The sequence below is a fragment of the Callospermophilus lateralis genome, chromosome 19, assembly GCF_048772815.1.
Source record: "Callospermophilus lateralis isolate mCalLat2 chromosome 19, mCalLat2.hap1, whole genome shotgun sequence".
Taxonomy (NCBI): Eukaryota; Metazoa; Chordata; class Mammalia; order Rodentia; family Sciuridae; genus Callospermophilus; species Callospermophilus lateralis.
Genome location: NC_135323.1, coordinates 37,886,877 through 37,901,780, shown reverse-complemented (window position 1 = coordinate 37,901,780; position 14,904 = coordinate 37,886,877). Strand labels below are relative to the sequence as shown.

General features: G+C 55.0%; 1 protein-coding gene across 6 annotated transcripts in view; it reads right to left on the bottom strand.

Moving 5' to 3' along the window:
• The window catches only part of Chlsn (cholesin), a 118,432-nt gene that overhangs the window by 4,177 nt on the left and 99,351 nt on the right, over positions 1-14,904 (bottom strand). For all 6 annotated transcript variants that reach the window (XM_076840757.1, XM_076840759.1, XM_076840758.1 and 3 more), the window contains exon 3: positions 1,572-1,765. In XM_076840757.1, coding sequence (XP_076696872.1) covers positions 1,572-1,765 — 194 coding nt within the window. The remainder of the gene's footprint in view (positions 1-1,571; positions 1,766-14,904) is intronic.

Below are 14,904 nucleotides of genomic sequence, written 5' to 3'. Positions count from 1 at the left end.
ACTGCATCCATGCTCCCAGGGAGATAGGGTCCAAGAGAGGCCCCTGGTTACCAGCACTCCACAGGTGCCACAGTGACTGCCATCTTACCCTGTCTCCTTTCCACCAGTGAGACAGTGGAGTCAGGGACTGTCTTCCCACCCATTCAGGGGCAGGGCCACCCCACAAGGTGCCCCCCCCCACTCTGGGTGACGTTGTAGGAATCCAGCTCTGATCTGAGAGGATATGCTTGCATGGATGCCACTGGCACCCAACCCTGTCACTCTATATAGCGCTAGCAATAGGGGAAGCTTGAAAAATGAAAAGGGACCCTGCTGGAGACTGTGGAGAAGAGGTTGCTCTTCACAGGACGCTGAGCAGCGCAGGCATCAGGACTGGGCACGTCCACCCCAGAAGTGCATGCAAAGATACTCACTCTGACTACCCCTCTGTCTTCTCTCAGGCTGGTACCCGGCTACCTGTCACCTGGGTTTCTCCCATGTCAAACCAGCTGTGGGGTAATGCAGGGCACAGTTCAGAGGCATTAAGTACCTTTATACTGTTGTGCGGCCACCACTGTCCACCACCTACTGGCTTTCATCTTCCCAGCTGACACCTGCACCCACCAAAAGACAGCATCCTTGCTCTCTGTCCCCGCTGCCACTGTCACACTCCTGTCTGTGGCTGTCTCTGCCCTGAATGCTCCACACGGGAAGAACGGCAACCCGTGTCTGCACTGTGACGCAGCCTCACCCACACCATGTCACATGTCAGTGCTTCTTCCCCTACTGCCCAGAGCAGGAAGTAGGGGCACACGTGCACAGGTGGTTGCAGTAGGGTCACTGGGGATGAGATGGAGGGACCATGGCCATGGGCAGCACCCCCAATGTGGACATGCAGGGACGCTCGGATGGGGTTACGTGACCAGGCTGCATATGGGAAAGCCCCCTCTGGCATGGGTGGAGGAGGGTTCATTTAAGGAACCAAAAGTGGCCAGTGGCGGGATAGTTGGAAAGTCCACGGGAGAAACCATGAGGACCTGAGCCATGGTCAGCCCTTTGCTGTGCCCCTGGCCAAGAGTGGGGTTGGGAGAGCACCACGACAGGGAGGTTCCCAGGGCCCTGACTCTTTTTTTTTTTTTTTAGTTGTAGATGGACACAATATCTTTATTTTTATTTATTTATTATTTTTTATGTGGTACTGAGGATCGAACCCAGGGCTTCACGCATGGGAGGCAAGCACTCTACCACTGAGCTACAATCCCAGCCTGGGCCCTGACTCTTGGGTATGTGGCTGCCCCAGGCTTATGTGAAGCAGGCAGGGAAGGGCACGAGGGAGGCACCTGACTGGCATTCAGCAGAGGGCCACTTCTCTCCAGCCCAGCACTCTCACCTACATGCTGTCTCTGAGCAAGGCCAGACCCCTGGAGACAGGGCTTTTGAAGGAGGCCACCGTAGGCCTCAGGGAGACCTCCCATCCCGAGGTCCAGTCTGGGGTTGCAGAGGTTGAGGGAATTGTGTAAGCAAAGGGGGACACAGAGATCTGTGACCGTGGTGCCAGCAGACCCTTGTGTGGGAGCGTGTGTAGCTCTTACCCGTGGAGGTAGTCCAGGGCCAGCTCTGCACCTGAGCGCCTGGCTGGCGGGGTCTGGGCTGCGGCAGCGCCCGCTTCCCTTAGTCGCTTCTTCTCTTCTTTCTTCCGTTCTTTCTTCAGCTTCCTTTCCAGCACCCTCCTTTCCTCTGGTGACAGCTCGGGGCCTGGGACCTGTACCCTACTTGCTGCCTCTCCCTGAAAGTCAAGGACAGGCCTGTCAGAGCTGGTGTCAGAATGAAGTGACCACAGCACCTCCCTGATGGACTTGCTGCGGAGCCTCGTTCTCCCAGGCCTCCGCAGGGCAGGACCCGGCCCTCTCACTCCATGGCAGAGCTGGGCTTCTTGGGGAGAAGGCTTATATGTTGTTGTCACCATAGGCAACCACCAGAGGGCAGCACCCCCCATGGCACCTGCAGCTGCCTGGCACCAGCCTTGCTAAGGGGTCCTCCCAGTGAAGACCCCCCAGGGAGTTTCTGACCAGGCTCAGGCATTCTGCAGCAACGATTCCCGGCCATCTCGGGCCAAGAAGCAGCGAACAGGAAACAACGGGAAGTGAAGCACCAAGTGGCAGCTGAGCAACTCTGGCCAGGGCAGAGGGGCTAACAAAGCCAGCAGCCGTGACCCACTTTGTCCTTCATGAAAATCCAGGAAACTGGTGTTTACTGACCTAGACCAGGAGACCAGAAAGGGCACAGGGTGCCCACCAGGATGCCTTCCAGAAGGGCGAACCCCCTATGCACACAGGTTCTCAGAGCCCCTGCTTCCAAGACACAAAGAACAGGACCCAGAACAGAATAGGGGCTCCCTCCTCCCTGCCAGGTCCCCTCACAGACTGTTCACCCCCAGGACATCCTGAATCTGCTAAAACAAGAACAGGTCTCTCTGCAGCTCCCTCTCTGTTCAAAGAGGGGCTGGGATCGAAAGCCAGGACTCCAGAGGCTGCGCTGGCAACTCCCACACACAGCAGGCCCAGCTGAGAGGAGGGGCCTGTGGCGAGGCTTCAATGCTCTGCATGGGCTGGTCAGTGGACACGGGGTCTGAGGGCAGGGTGAGCTGAGTTTTCAGTTTCGGTGAGCTGAGGGGCAAGAAAAGGAGCCTAGGGGGCAAGCTGTGCCCCCCAGAACCTGGCCTTTTGGGCTCTCACAGGACAGCCTCTGACCAACTCCAAGATCAGAAACGATTTCTCAGGCCAGGAGGGCTGACTGGGCAGATGCCACAGAAAATCTGGCACCAAAAAGCAGCAAACAGTTGGTACCCAGTGCAGGCCTGGCCTTTGCCCCCATGGCCAAGCAGGCCACACCGCACCACTAGGGCAAAAGTCCACCCAGTTGAACCACAGGGCTGTTGTGGGGGAGGGGGTGGACAGCAGGCCTGGGGTCTATTAGCATTGACCCTGAGGGAGGCTGGCAGGCTGGGGAGGACTGTGAAGGGTGGGGAGAGGTGGAAGCAATTGCCTCTGCACATGACAGCTTCATCCCAAGCCCAGCGCCTTGGCCTCTGACCCTGACCCTGGTTGGTGCAGAATGCAGACAAGAGGGTCAGAGGGGTCAGTCCTACAAGGGGATGTCTGTCTGCTCCCTGAGGACTTCCAGGGCTCTGCATGTGGGCAGTTTCCCTACTGCAAAGGCTGAGCAGAGACCTAGGCCAGGTGCCGTTCCACAGGAACGTGTATGGGCCTGCAGGGTTCTAGCTGTTTATCCCTCAGTTTCCTGTTGTGTCTGAAGCCCACAATTCTGGAAGCTCCAATAACAGCTCCTTTAAAACCCACTGCACTTTTGGCTGCCAGCAACCCCGATACGCACAGTGCCCAGTACCCAGGTCCTGCCCTGAGAAAGCTAGGTGCCTCATGGAGAGAAGCTACTCCTTGGAGAGCCTCAACGAATGCAGCCACTGGGAGTGCCAAGGAGTGAGCCAGGTGCCCATGCCTGGATGCAGGCTCAGCCCATGGACTTCTGAGAAGCCGGAAACTGAGATTTACATTTATAATCTCCTAAACTGTGAAGGCCGCCAATTGCCAATTCCAATTAAATAGGGCATATTATGACGCCAAAGACCTATCCACATGTCAACTGTCTGAGGAGGCCAGCACAGATCTGAGACCCTGACTCCTAGGCCAGAGAGGCGGCACTCTACCTCCTATCACACAATGTTCCCAAGGTGGAGACAAAGGCGGGCCCTGGCTTCAGCTGTGCTCCTCCACCAAAGGTCTGCCATTCTCAGTAGTTGGAGGCAGCAGACATACCCACCAGACTTGGGGGCCACCGTGCCCGGGGACAGGCACTTACACACCTCCCCAATCTGGAGAGTTTTCTCCAGCTGCCGTGGTCTGACAACTTTCTAAAGGAGGTCCTCGTTAGAAAAAGCAGTGTTAACCTACCACTACCACATGCATCGACTTCATTTAAGGGGTTCTAAGGTTTTAACTGGCTTAGGTTAACGCCAGTCAGTAAAGGGAAGGCAAGTATCCAATGAGGTCCTCGAGGGCCCCTTCTGGGGACTGGCCTCCTGGAGTAAAAAAAGGACCTAAGAAGGCCAAACTCTGGTCCTGTGACTCACTAGAGACTTTAGGCATCCTGCCTACCCCCAGAGGTGGGCTCAATGCTGCCTGAGTCCACCCCATAGGCCAGGATCTTCTTCATGGGGTGGGCAGTTCTAGGTTGAAGCCATGTGGGCACAACAGTGTTCTTAATGAAAGTAGGCACCCACTGCCTGAATCTGCACCTGGGCCTGTAACACCCCTTGGTGGGACCACCTACCTTGATACTATTACACAGGTATCCTAGATATGATAAAACAGAGAAATGAAGTAAAAATCAAAATCTCAGCAACAGTCTCCGACAGGTCTAGCAGATTCAGGGTGTCTGGAGCAGGCGTTCTGTGAGGGGATCTGCTGGGGAGGAGCGAACCCCCCCAATGCCACGGTCAGACAGGTGCAGAGTGTGCACACAGGCTGCACCACCCCAGCTGCAGGACACTGCCAGCCCAGGGCTCTGCCCTTTGGGATTTGGGGGTACCAGGTTGTGCTCCTGGCCTGTCTCACCCTGATGTTGCCTAGAGGGGCATGTGGTGTGGCAGGAGGCCCTTCCCAGGTAGGCAGACTGCCAGGTGAACCAGGGCTATTGCTCTGAGCATGCCTGTGGTCCCAGCCCACTATTCACTGCCCACTTTACATGTGGCAAACGGGGGTCATCCCACAGCACCATGCCACCAGGTATACCCAGGGGAATTCTCTTCCTCCTGGGGATCCTGGGCCTCTTTTAGTCACAGCCAGGTGAGTGTTCTCAGGTCAGATGTACTAAAGGGCTGGTTCCTTCTGGTCCCCCACAGCAGGGTTAGTGCTGTGATACCTGTAGGTTCCAGAGTGAGTGTCACACACAGGCGTGTGGAAGTTGGTCTCCCTAGAGATGAAGTTGGCAGGGTTGGGGCCAGAGATATCAGTGTTCTGAGAATTTGCTGCTCTGAGCTGAGTCATGATCCACATGCAGTTTAAGACTTCGTAGGTGAGGTTGCCATGTCCATCTGTCGGCTGACAGAGGACCCGAAGATCCACACTCCTGTCTCAAACAGGGAGCCCAACTCCGATTGGCTGCCCAGGCCCTCTGGCCAACCTCACCTCCTGCATGTTCTTGGGGAAACCAAGACTTGCATCTGCTGTGGTCTATTCCAGGAGCTCCGGAAACACAAGGGCCCAGGCTGGGTGGGACTAGAACAGGCCCTGGGCCTTGAGATTGTGGCCCAAGTGGCTTTGCTATCTGCTAAGGAGGTGAGGGCAGCTCCCTGGTCTCTGTGAAGGCTCAGCACTGAGCTACAGCAAGCCTGCAGGGGGCCAGGTGCTTCTACCTCAGCTTATTTTGTCAAAGCATGCAACAGGTGAGCTCCCAACAGATATGCCACTTCCCTTTCCCGGGCCCCCTTAGGGCCATGGATTTGAGAACAGGCTCCAAGGATCCCATAGAACCTACCTCTATAGGAGGAACTCCATTCTTCCCCCTTCTGTACTGCAGGCTAGAAATGTGGGGTGATGGGAATAGCAGGCAGGATTGGCTCTAAGGGTGATAAAGAGTCATGACTACCACTCCAGACCACCATGGCCACAGAAACCCAGTCTCCAAAGTTCAGTTCATACCCACTCAAGTAGGACACTGTGCCGTCTGCCTGTTCCACAAGCATCTTAACTCCCTTCTCTGGAAACCTCGCTCTCTAGGAGCAGCAACTACAAGGATTGTTGCTGTGACAGGACGTGTGACCCGCCCAGCCCGGCTCCTAGGTGAGGGTGCCCTGGGGGCTGTCTTTGAGGCGGATGCCCCAGGGTTTGGGCTTTCAGCCACATGAAAGACACCAGGCAGCACTTTCTCCCTCTGGAGTTATGGTGTGGAATGTGGCAGCAAGCGCCAGCATGATGCACAGGTGTGACATGGGTATTGTCCACCACAAAGGCGTGGCCTTGTTATTTGTTTGCACACTTAATCAATTGAGGGTGTCAGGAGCCCTGGATGAAATTTTCTGACTGACCACTCTGAAGCTTTAAGGTCGGGGTGGGGTAGGGGGTCACACACAGAGCCGGGTGCTCCAGGTCCAGCCTGTAGGCCAACATGCCTTGGCCTTAGGTGTCCTGCCAGGGCCTCTGGCCCCACACTTGGGCTTCATGTGATCAACAGAAGCTTCCTGTGTCTGGAGGCAGAGTAACCTGGCAGGCAGAAAAAGGGCCCATTGTTTCCTGGAGCTCCCAAGAGTGAAGAAGTCTCGCCTGCACAGTTGGAGGTTGGGAACCACCAGCCCAGCCTGTGACGCCGCCTGTCTAAAAATGCAGGAGCTGTCCAGCCCAGCGCCTCACCAAGCAGGTGTGCAGGGAGATGGCTGCTGCCCTGGGCATCAAGGCCTGGGGTTTCTGAGCACCCACTGAGTGAAGTATTCTTGGAATTACGGAGGGCAGTGGAGAATGCGCCAACTACATGCCAGCTGCAGAGGGGGTCTGGGACAAGTGCCCTAACCCTGTATGATTCTCAATTCACTGGAAGCAGGGCTTACAGCATTTCTACTGCCAGGGAACATTGCCAGTGTGGAAACCAAGGTGCACACCTAATTGATGTGGCAGTGCTAGCTTTAGTGGCCAGGGCCTGGGGCTTCTCCTTCTCACCAGCACCTACCAGCAGGGTGGAAGCATCTCCAGGGACTGTGTCCAGGGGTCAAAGAGTCTCAAGTGTCTCAATGACCTACGTTCACCTCTGTGCACAGAGCAAGGTTCCCTCACTCCCGTCTGGCATGCTTTATTTTCAGAATACGCAGCTCCAGAAGGAGCCAGAGGCCTAGAACTCAGCTGGATGTGGATGAAGACTCTTCATTGTGGCCGGGACCCTCCCAAGCTCTGAGCTAGCACACACCAGCCCACATGTGTCACACAGTGCACTCACTCCAGCACCCCACGTCACCACCTCTGCTCTGGGGTTATGCCCTAGCAGAACACTTGCTCCTAGTGTAGACTGTGGGACTTGTGGGTTTGGCCACAGCAGGGACACCCAAGTCAGACAGCATGAGCCTGAGACCTGTAGTGGTGTGGCCCCACAGGATCACGGTGGGTGCCAACAGAATGAGCATGAGAGATTACAGTAGAACTTTGCATCCTCTTCCCATGCAAAATCTTTGAAACTGATGTGTACGGCACACATTTCTGATTCTGCTTCAATGCCTGCTGACCCTGGGCTCACTCCATTGTGTCCCATAGCCTGGCCAAGGCAGATGAGGGCCAAGGCAGCCCTGTGTATGAGACTCAGTGGCCCACCCTGCATGTCTGTGCTTCCTGCTTGTGGGAGGAGGCACTTGCTCCTGGGCTCCAGAGAAGTGTGATCCAGTACCTTCCTGAGAGCGGGGATTGCTGGGGACCAAACGGACCAGAGCAGATCAGGAAGACTGACTCAGCAATCCAGGGATCCAGGGAGGCTGCTGGCAGGCAAGATGAGCCCACCCCAGCCTGCTTCCTCCAGCTGCTGAGTGGTCATGTCCACTGCTCATGGGAGCACAGGGCCCAGCAGCCAAGCCAGAGAGCTGTGCCAGGATGTAGCAGAGCTGAGCCATGCCTTGCATCTAGGACCCTCTCTCTCCAGTTGTGATCTGTACCTTCTGCCTTTGCCAGATTTCCTTGGGCTTCACAAGTAAGGAAAAAGAAGAGCTGAGTGCAGGACAAAACACAGCCCTGCTAGGAGGCATTCTGGGACAGGGGCACCTCCCTCAGGACCTCCCTGGGCCCTGACCTGGAGTCCAACAGACACTCGCCTGCCTGCCACTCTACCACGAGCATCCCTCCCGATCCACTGGAGTCCTGAACAACTGGGATCTGGCTGACACACAGAAGAGGAAGTTGCAAAGGGGCAGGCATCTCCTCCTGCCCAGTCTGCAGGGCTGTCAGGTCTGCAGGTCTCAGCTGGGCAGACAGTGGATTTGGGAAAAGCCCAGAGGCACATTAAACCAAAGACTTTTAGTGCAACCACTTCTGTGCAGCCCCATGCTCCATGCAGGACACCAGTGCTCCCTCCCCACTGGTCACCTCACTGCTGCCTGCCGACCACCTCCTGGAGATTACATGGGGAGGGACCTGGGGGCAGGCACGCATGGCCCTTGGGTGTCCCACTCTGTGAGGTCCCCACACCTGTGAGGGAGGGAGGAAGGGAGAGAAGTCAGGGCTCTAGAACCTCTCAGGGAAAGTCAAACCTTCTGTAAGACCCTGATACGCAGAGCTGGGGACCAAGAGGCAGATGAGGCACGCTCTTGAACAGACTAGGCTAAGGAAGAGCTCGGTGGCGAGAAGACCACACAGCGCCATAAGAACCGTTCTTCTCCAGAAGCCTGTTCACCATATGGTGTGACTGAGCCTCAGCAGTGCTGGCTTAAGGAACACTAAACCAAGAGTCAGAAAGTAGGCCGGGTGTGGTGTGGACAGCCGTCTAGCTGCCCTTGTGTGGCTTTGACTAAGCCCTGTAGGGTATGACCTATCTCTCCAGCCCCACCTCACCACCAAGCACATGCACCCAAGGGTGCACCTTTCCCTGGGAGGAGGCTGGGTGTGCATATGGATTCTGGCCGTGTGACCCTCCCCTTCCCTGCACCTGTGAGGAGCAGAGAGACAAAGAGGCCACTTAGATAGTTGAAACATGAGGACAAAGTTCCAGAGATACAGAGCTTCGGCCACATAGGACAGAGGCCAGGTACACAGGCCTTGCTCTTGCCTCTCATCTAGGACCTAGGTCCCTAGTCATTGTACCTGTTCAACAGCCACTGAGAACACTCAGCATTGTGAGGAGTGGCCAAGTGACAGCAACTCTGGGAGGAAAGAACGTGAGCCCTGCACAGGCTGAGGCTGCTGGATGTCCTCTTGATAAGCTGTCATCTGGTGACGGACTCAGGTCCATAAGAAAGAAGCTTGTCTCCTGCCCGTCTGCGTGCTTCCAGACCATGAAGCCTCTTCCTCCCACCTCCTCAGACCCAGTCCAAGTCCACACTCAAGACGTGCTCATTTAACTGTCCGCACCCTTAACACTTTGAGAACGTGCCCAGTCTGTAGACCTTAATCAGATTTTTTAAAAAACATTTTTTAGTATCGGTGGACACAGTATCTTTATTTTCATGGGGTGGTGAGGATCGAACCCAGTGCCTCATGCATGGTAGGCAAGCGCTCTACCTCTGAGCCACAACCCCAGCCCCCTTAATCAGATTTTTTTTTACTGCAAATGTTAAAATGTAAGAGGGTAATTCACAGTAGCAATTTTTTCTCCTTTCCTGAAAAACAAGGAGAACAAAAGAAGGAGCATTTTAAGATTTGTCTTTATTGAGACAATTATAAAAAGCCAAGGCGGATGTGAGAGGTAATCCAGGGACACTGCGAGTGCCCCTGCCAGGATCCGCCCAGGGTAACATCCACAGATAAGTACAAGGCCACACCCAGGGTCCCACCAGAGACAGAGCGGGCAGCAGGTCTTTGTAGTGACGAGATACACACAGGTGGTACAGCTGCAGTTATTACATGAATACAAAAATCACTAAATTCTTTGAGGCTAACTCTTTTTCTCCCAACACAATACTTGACTAGCCCAGGACGTGGTTAGCATTTGATTCCTTCCTTGCTGTGGCACAAATGGGCCAATAAACTTCCTCTCTTCTGAGACATCTTGTTTAAAACTGGAATAACACGAGAAGACCTGAGCGTCAACCATCCAGGAAGCTGCCATCTGACAGGCGGCGCGGGGTTCAGCCTCGAGTCTCGCAGGCACTGGCCATGTAGGTGCTGAGGCGGACGCCGGCTCTGTCGTCGAGGCGCTCACAGGCAGGCATACGTGAGCTCCTGGAGGACAGGGAAGGCGGCCACCCGGTCCAGCTCAGTGCTGAGGGGGTCAGGAAAGCTTTTGGGCTGAGGTGGCTCTCTTGCCAGAGCTCAGCTGTGATCACAGGGTGACACTGACCTAGTGACCCCTTCTCAGAATGATGTTTCTAAATGCATAGAGTGGAATCTGCAGATGCACAGGGATACAAAATACAAACTGAACTCAGCAGCAGGATGTGAAAACAGATCAGAGCCCCAGTGATACATATGCTTCACTAATGCATCAAGTGACAAGACCAAGCAGAGGAAAGTGGAGCTGAGGACAGTGAGATGTCCCTGGTTGCAACAAGAAATGAAAGCTCCTGTATTGCCACTTTCCAGGTCAGTCTTGCCCAGGTCACAGCTATCTACTTCAGCCATGGCAGGAGACATCGTGTCACCTGGAGGTTAGTAGAGACACACATTTATTCCATCCAGGCTAAAACCTCCTGACCTGACACTCTCATTAAAGGTTAGGACAGAGTCCCAGCTCTCCATACAATGGTCTTGGGAAGTCCCTCCAGACAGGGACTTCCGCGGGACCTCTTCCTAGGATGGCCTCCTGTGCACACCATGCTTCGCCCATCCTAATTTACCAGTCTTCAGCCTCATCCCAACTAGACCTCAGAGAATATGATGAAAAACTTCAGGCCATTTTGCCAGAAATTCAATGTCATGGTTTCAGACCCCAGAACCCCGGCAGGGCCCCACTCCTGGTTCTACAGAAGGAAACAAGGTTTCAAGGGGTGAGGCCTCACCTACCATAACGGTGCAAGCCAGAGGGGGGGTCGAGGACAGGGCCCCGGCACACTTTCTTTTAGAATTCTGTCTCCTTGGTTGATTGTGGGACCTGTGTCCCAGCCAGAACTGAAAACCAACTCCTTGCTTGTGTCCTGCAGAGGCGGCAGCCTCAGAACAGAGGCCCCACAAACGGGAGTGGGCTCAGTCACGCAGAGCTCTCCCACGGCGTCTTAATTCACGTTCAGCTGCACACATCAGCAGCCCACATTGGTTGGCAACACCAGAATGCACCAAAAAACAACCCTGGGGTGAGACATGGCAGCTGCAAGGGCTTTCGCTGGTTGGTGCTGAGAAAACACTTAAATCTTTATTCTTGCTCTTCCTTTAACCCAGAATTAGAAATCTGTGGTGTGAGGCAAAGTTTGCCAGATGTTAGGAAAAGGGGCAAGAGGCACCAGCCATCTGATGCCATCGGCTCTGCACCCAGGTCTTTGCAGTTTCCCAGTCTGAAGATAGAGGAACCTCCAACACGAGACATTGTTCCTGCTCAAGAAGGAAACCAAGGCTGACAGTCCTGGGTCCACACAGATCAGGCTCATAGACATAAGGTCCTCAGAGTTTGCAAATCGCTGTTCTAATTTAGTCCATGCTCTACCATTTCACAGGCTTCCACCCATCTATCCAATGTCACGGCATACTCAGCTGTGCCTAGGAGCTCACTCCTCAGTGGAGGACAGACAGACATAAGCACAAAGGACAGGGAGACCCTGATGTGTAGGGAATGGTGGCGGAAGGGGTGGAGGTACTGCTGGCAGGCACATGGGGTCAGTCCAAGAAGGCAAAGGGCCTTTGTTCCTTTGCCTCACAAGCCAAAGGATCAGTCCCAGTTGGCCTTCTGCTGCAGCTGATACCAGTGCCCTGGCCTGAAGCCAGTGAAGCCTGGGGCTCCCTATCTGAGCACCACAGGCTACGGGGGGGGGGGGGGGGGGGGGCACTCAGGAGGGCCCATGTTGGGTGCTTCAGGAACAAATGAGAACCAACCCCTGCTGCCTAAAACCCCTGACAGGGAAGGAGAGACAAACATGAGGCTACTCCTGAGACCAGGAGGATGCAGTAGGTGTGGGAGTGGGAGGCCGAGGGGAAGGGTGTGGAGCCCCAGCTGACATAAGCCTAGGGGAGGAGACAGCACAGGTCAGCGGAGGCGAAGGGAGGCCTCTGCTGTGGGGCCACACGCCCCAGGAAGTGTCGACAGCTGCCAAGAGGCCTAGGGACACAGCTTTCTGCCTACACCGAGGTCACAGAACACAATGCAAGGCAGAGAGCAGGACGGAAAGATGCAGCCTGACCTCGCCACCACGTATTTAATTGGCAACATTTCCAGTACAGGAGGAACCGAGTTGGTGACAAGTCCACATGACTGCCTACATCTGGCAGAACTTCCATCTCTGCAGAGACTACACTGGCCCCCGCGGGAGCTAAGGGCGGGACTTCTCATTTGTTGGGTTTCAGCTAGTACCTGGCTCTCTGACTCCAGGTCCTAAGAAAGACTTTTTAGACCAGGAAGAGCCCTGAAAGAGCTGCTCGGGCCTCTTCCCCATAGCCTCCCACTGCCCAGCCACGGGCACAAAACACTGTCGGGACCAGGGGCTCCTTCCTGACCTTGGCTGGGGGAACCCACAGCCCCTTCCGTCCACAGCACTCCACAACTTGCAATAGAGGCATCATGACCACCACTCAGGGAGGTGGCTAACTGAAGCAGGGACCTGAACTGAGTCTCTTGATGCCAGAAATACCTTCCTGTTTCTCCAGATCCCAGAGGCCCAGGCCCTTCATCTCTGCTGACAGTCCTCAGTGAAGCCTTCGGGAAGATGAACATGCCCCTTGGCTCAGGCTCCCCTTTGGTATAACAGCTGTGTTTACCCACATGCAGGGCTGCCTGGGGCTCTAATTAGATTCTAGGCATAAGGATGCCATCTAATGGTGCATAAGACTGGACATTTGTTACTACTGAGCCCATGCAGCTTGGAACTCAGATGAACCCAGCATACAGATAGCCCATGTGGAATGTCACAGGTATGGCTTTTAGGGGCAAGTGATCACTGGGAATGGAAGGCAAAGATAACACATACAGAAATGCTTCTGAGTGTTTGTTACTAGAAGGTTGTTTTACTCTGCAACTCCCTGGCCAAGCTTATTTCCATCCTAGCTATTAAAATCCTAATCTTCCTTCATTTTATCTGTGGAAAAATATGACTGACTAGGAATCCAAGGCTGCATTTTGTTTTTAAACTGGATTGCAATTCTGGCAGGATGATAGTTAGCAAAGGCAAAGCTGGACAAAATGCTAAGCACGGGAGTGAGTTTCAAGTAACATTTAACACACAGAAAACATGTTTCTCAACAACTTGCAAGAAATTAGCTGACAGTTGATTCTAATTTGTTGGTGCAGATCTTGCCATTTCAGCGCAACCCAGATTCTGAATATCTAAAAAATCTACTGCAAAAGTGCAGAGTCACCCAACTCACAGCTGCAGCTCTGGCTCCAGGGTGCAGCTTGCAGAGAACACGAGGTCTCCATCTTATCTGAGGGAGAGAAGTGACTGAAAAGGGGGGGGGGGATCAACTTTGCACAAGATTTTCAAATACAGTCTTCCTGTTTAAACCTCACAGTCTCTGGCTCTATTCTTCCTGTGATGTTAAAAAGAGTGACTGACTTTTGAGTACTAACTGAAAACACCAGAACTATGTTCTCACGAGGGGGGGCACTTTCCGCCATCAGCCCAAACTTTAAAAGGGGGAAGCTGGGGAGGGGGCCTCTTGCCCTGTGGGCTCTGCAGACACTGGGTACCAGCACCCCAAGTTGTTCGAGGGCCTGCAAAAATGCTTGAGCTCCGGTAAAATAAAACAAAACATGCTACTGGCTCCAAAGTGAGACACAGCAGAATCAAATAACTAAGTTCTTCGTTAAATGTCTGTAAAGTTCACCCTACATCAATTTCACTGTCAACTGCAATTTTCATTTAAAAGTTCTTTATGGGTAAGAGTTTACTCCGCAAGAAATTCTAGGTGTACACGGTGAATTAGAAAAAGCACACTGCCAATTAAATAAGTTTTTCATGGCCAAATAATTTCAAAAGCAAACCAACGAATATACCGCGGGGTCGGTGAAAACTCGATTTGCCCTAGGCAGGGCCCAGCGAGGGTCGGCAGGGCTGGGCTGCACCATCCTCGCCCTGCTCCGCGGACCTGCCCCTCCGAGGAGCTGGGTCTTGCGCTCGGCTGGGCCCGCACCGCTGCCCCACCCCGGGGTCGCTGGGCACCTGTCGCCGCGGGGCGGGGCGGGAAACCAGGACAGGACCCGCCCGCTCCCTCCCCGGCCCGGCGCACTGACCTCCGGGTCCCAGGCCGGCGGGCGTCGTCAGCACGGACCGCCAGGACCGCCAGGACCGCGCCCGCCGCGCCTGCGGCCCGTCCCGCAGCCCGCCGCAGCGCCAGCACACTGCGCATGTCAGGCCGCCGGGCTCGGCTGGAACCAGATCCAGCCGGCTGGGCAGTGACGCAAGAGCGCGCTCTCTCGGCGTTAGGGTGGGCCCCCCCGTGGGCGGGGCCGTCGCCGCTGCACGTGGAGCGTGGCTGCGGGCGAGGCTGGGGCGGGTCCCGCACCAAAGAGGTAGGGGAGCAGGTGCTGTCATTGCTGCGGTCACTGCCATGGCCATCAGGCGCTGTTCTGTGTGGGAAAATGGGCGGCGGGGCGGATGGCGTGCTCCACACACTCAAACTACACTTCCAGCTCTGCTCACCGGAGCACTGGGGCTCAGGGTCCCATGGCTCCCACTACAGGGCAGGAAGCCACCCATCGTCGTCCTCCCACCCCCCAGCACTGATTGACCATCATCTTGCAAGACCTCTCACCTCCCAGGCTGTCCTGCACGCCTGCGCACACGCTCCCCTTCCTGGAGCACTGCCAGCGGGGCCCACAGCCCCACCACTGCTCTTCTGCACTTTGGCCCCCAGCCGGGGCTGGGCTTCCTTATGAGTGCCCGCCCTCACAATACCAAAGAGCCTTTCAGAGGGTCTTGCTCAGAAGCTCGCACTGCTGACATGCCTGGCAACATGGCGTTCAATAAACACTCCTGGCAATGGGAGGCACGCTGCATTTTCTTCACCAGGCAAACAACAACCCCTAATATCAAGACAGCGGGTCAATTTTATCATCCCGGGAAATCGCAGCCACACTTGGAGG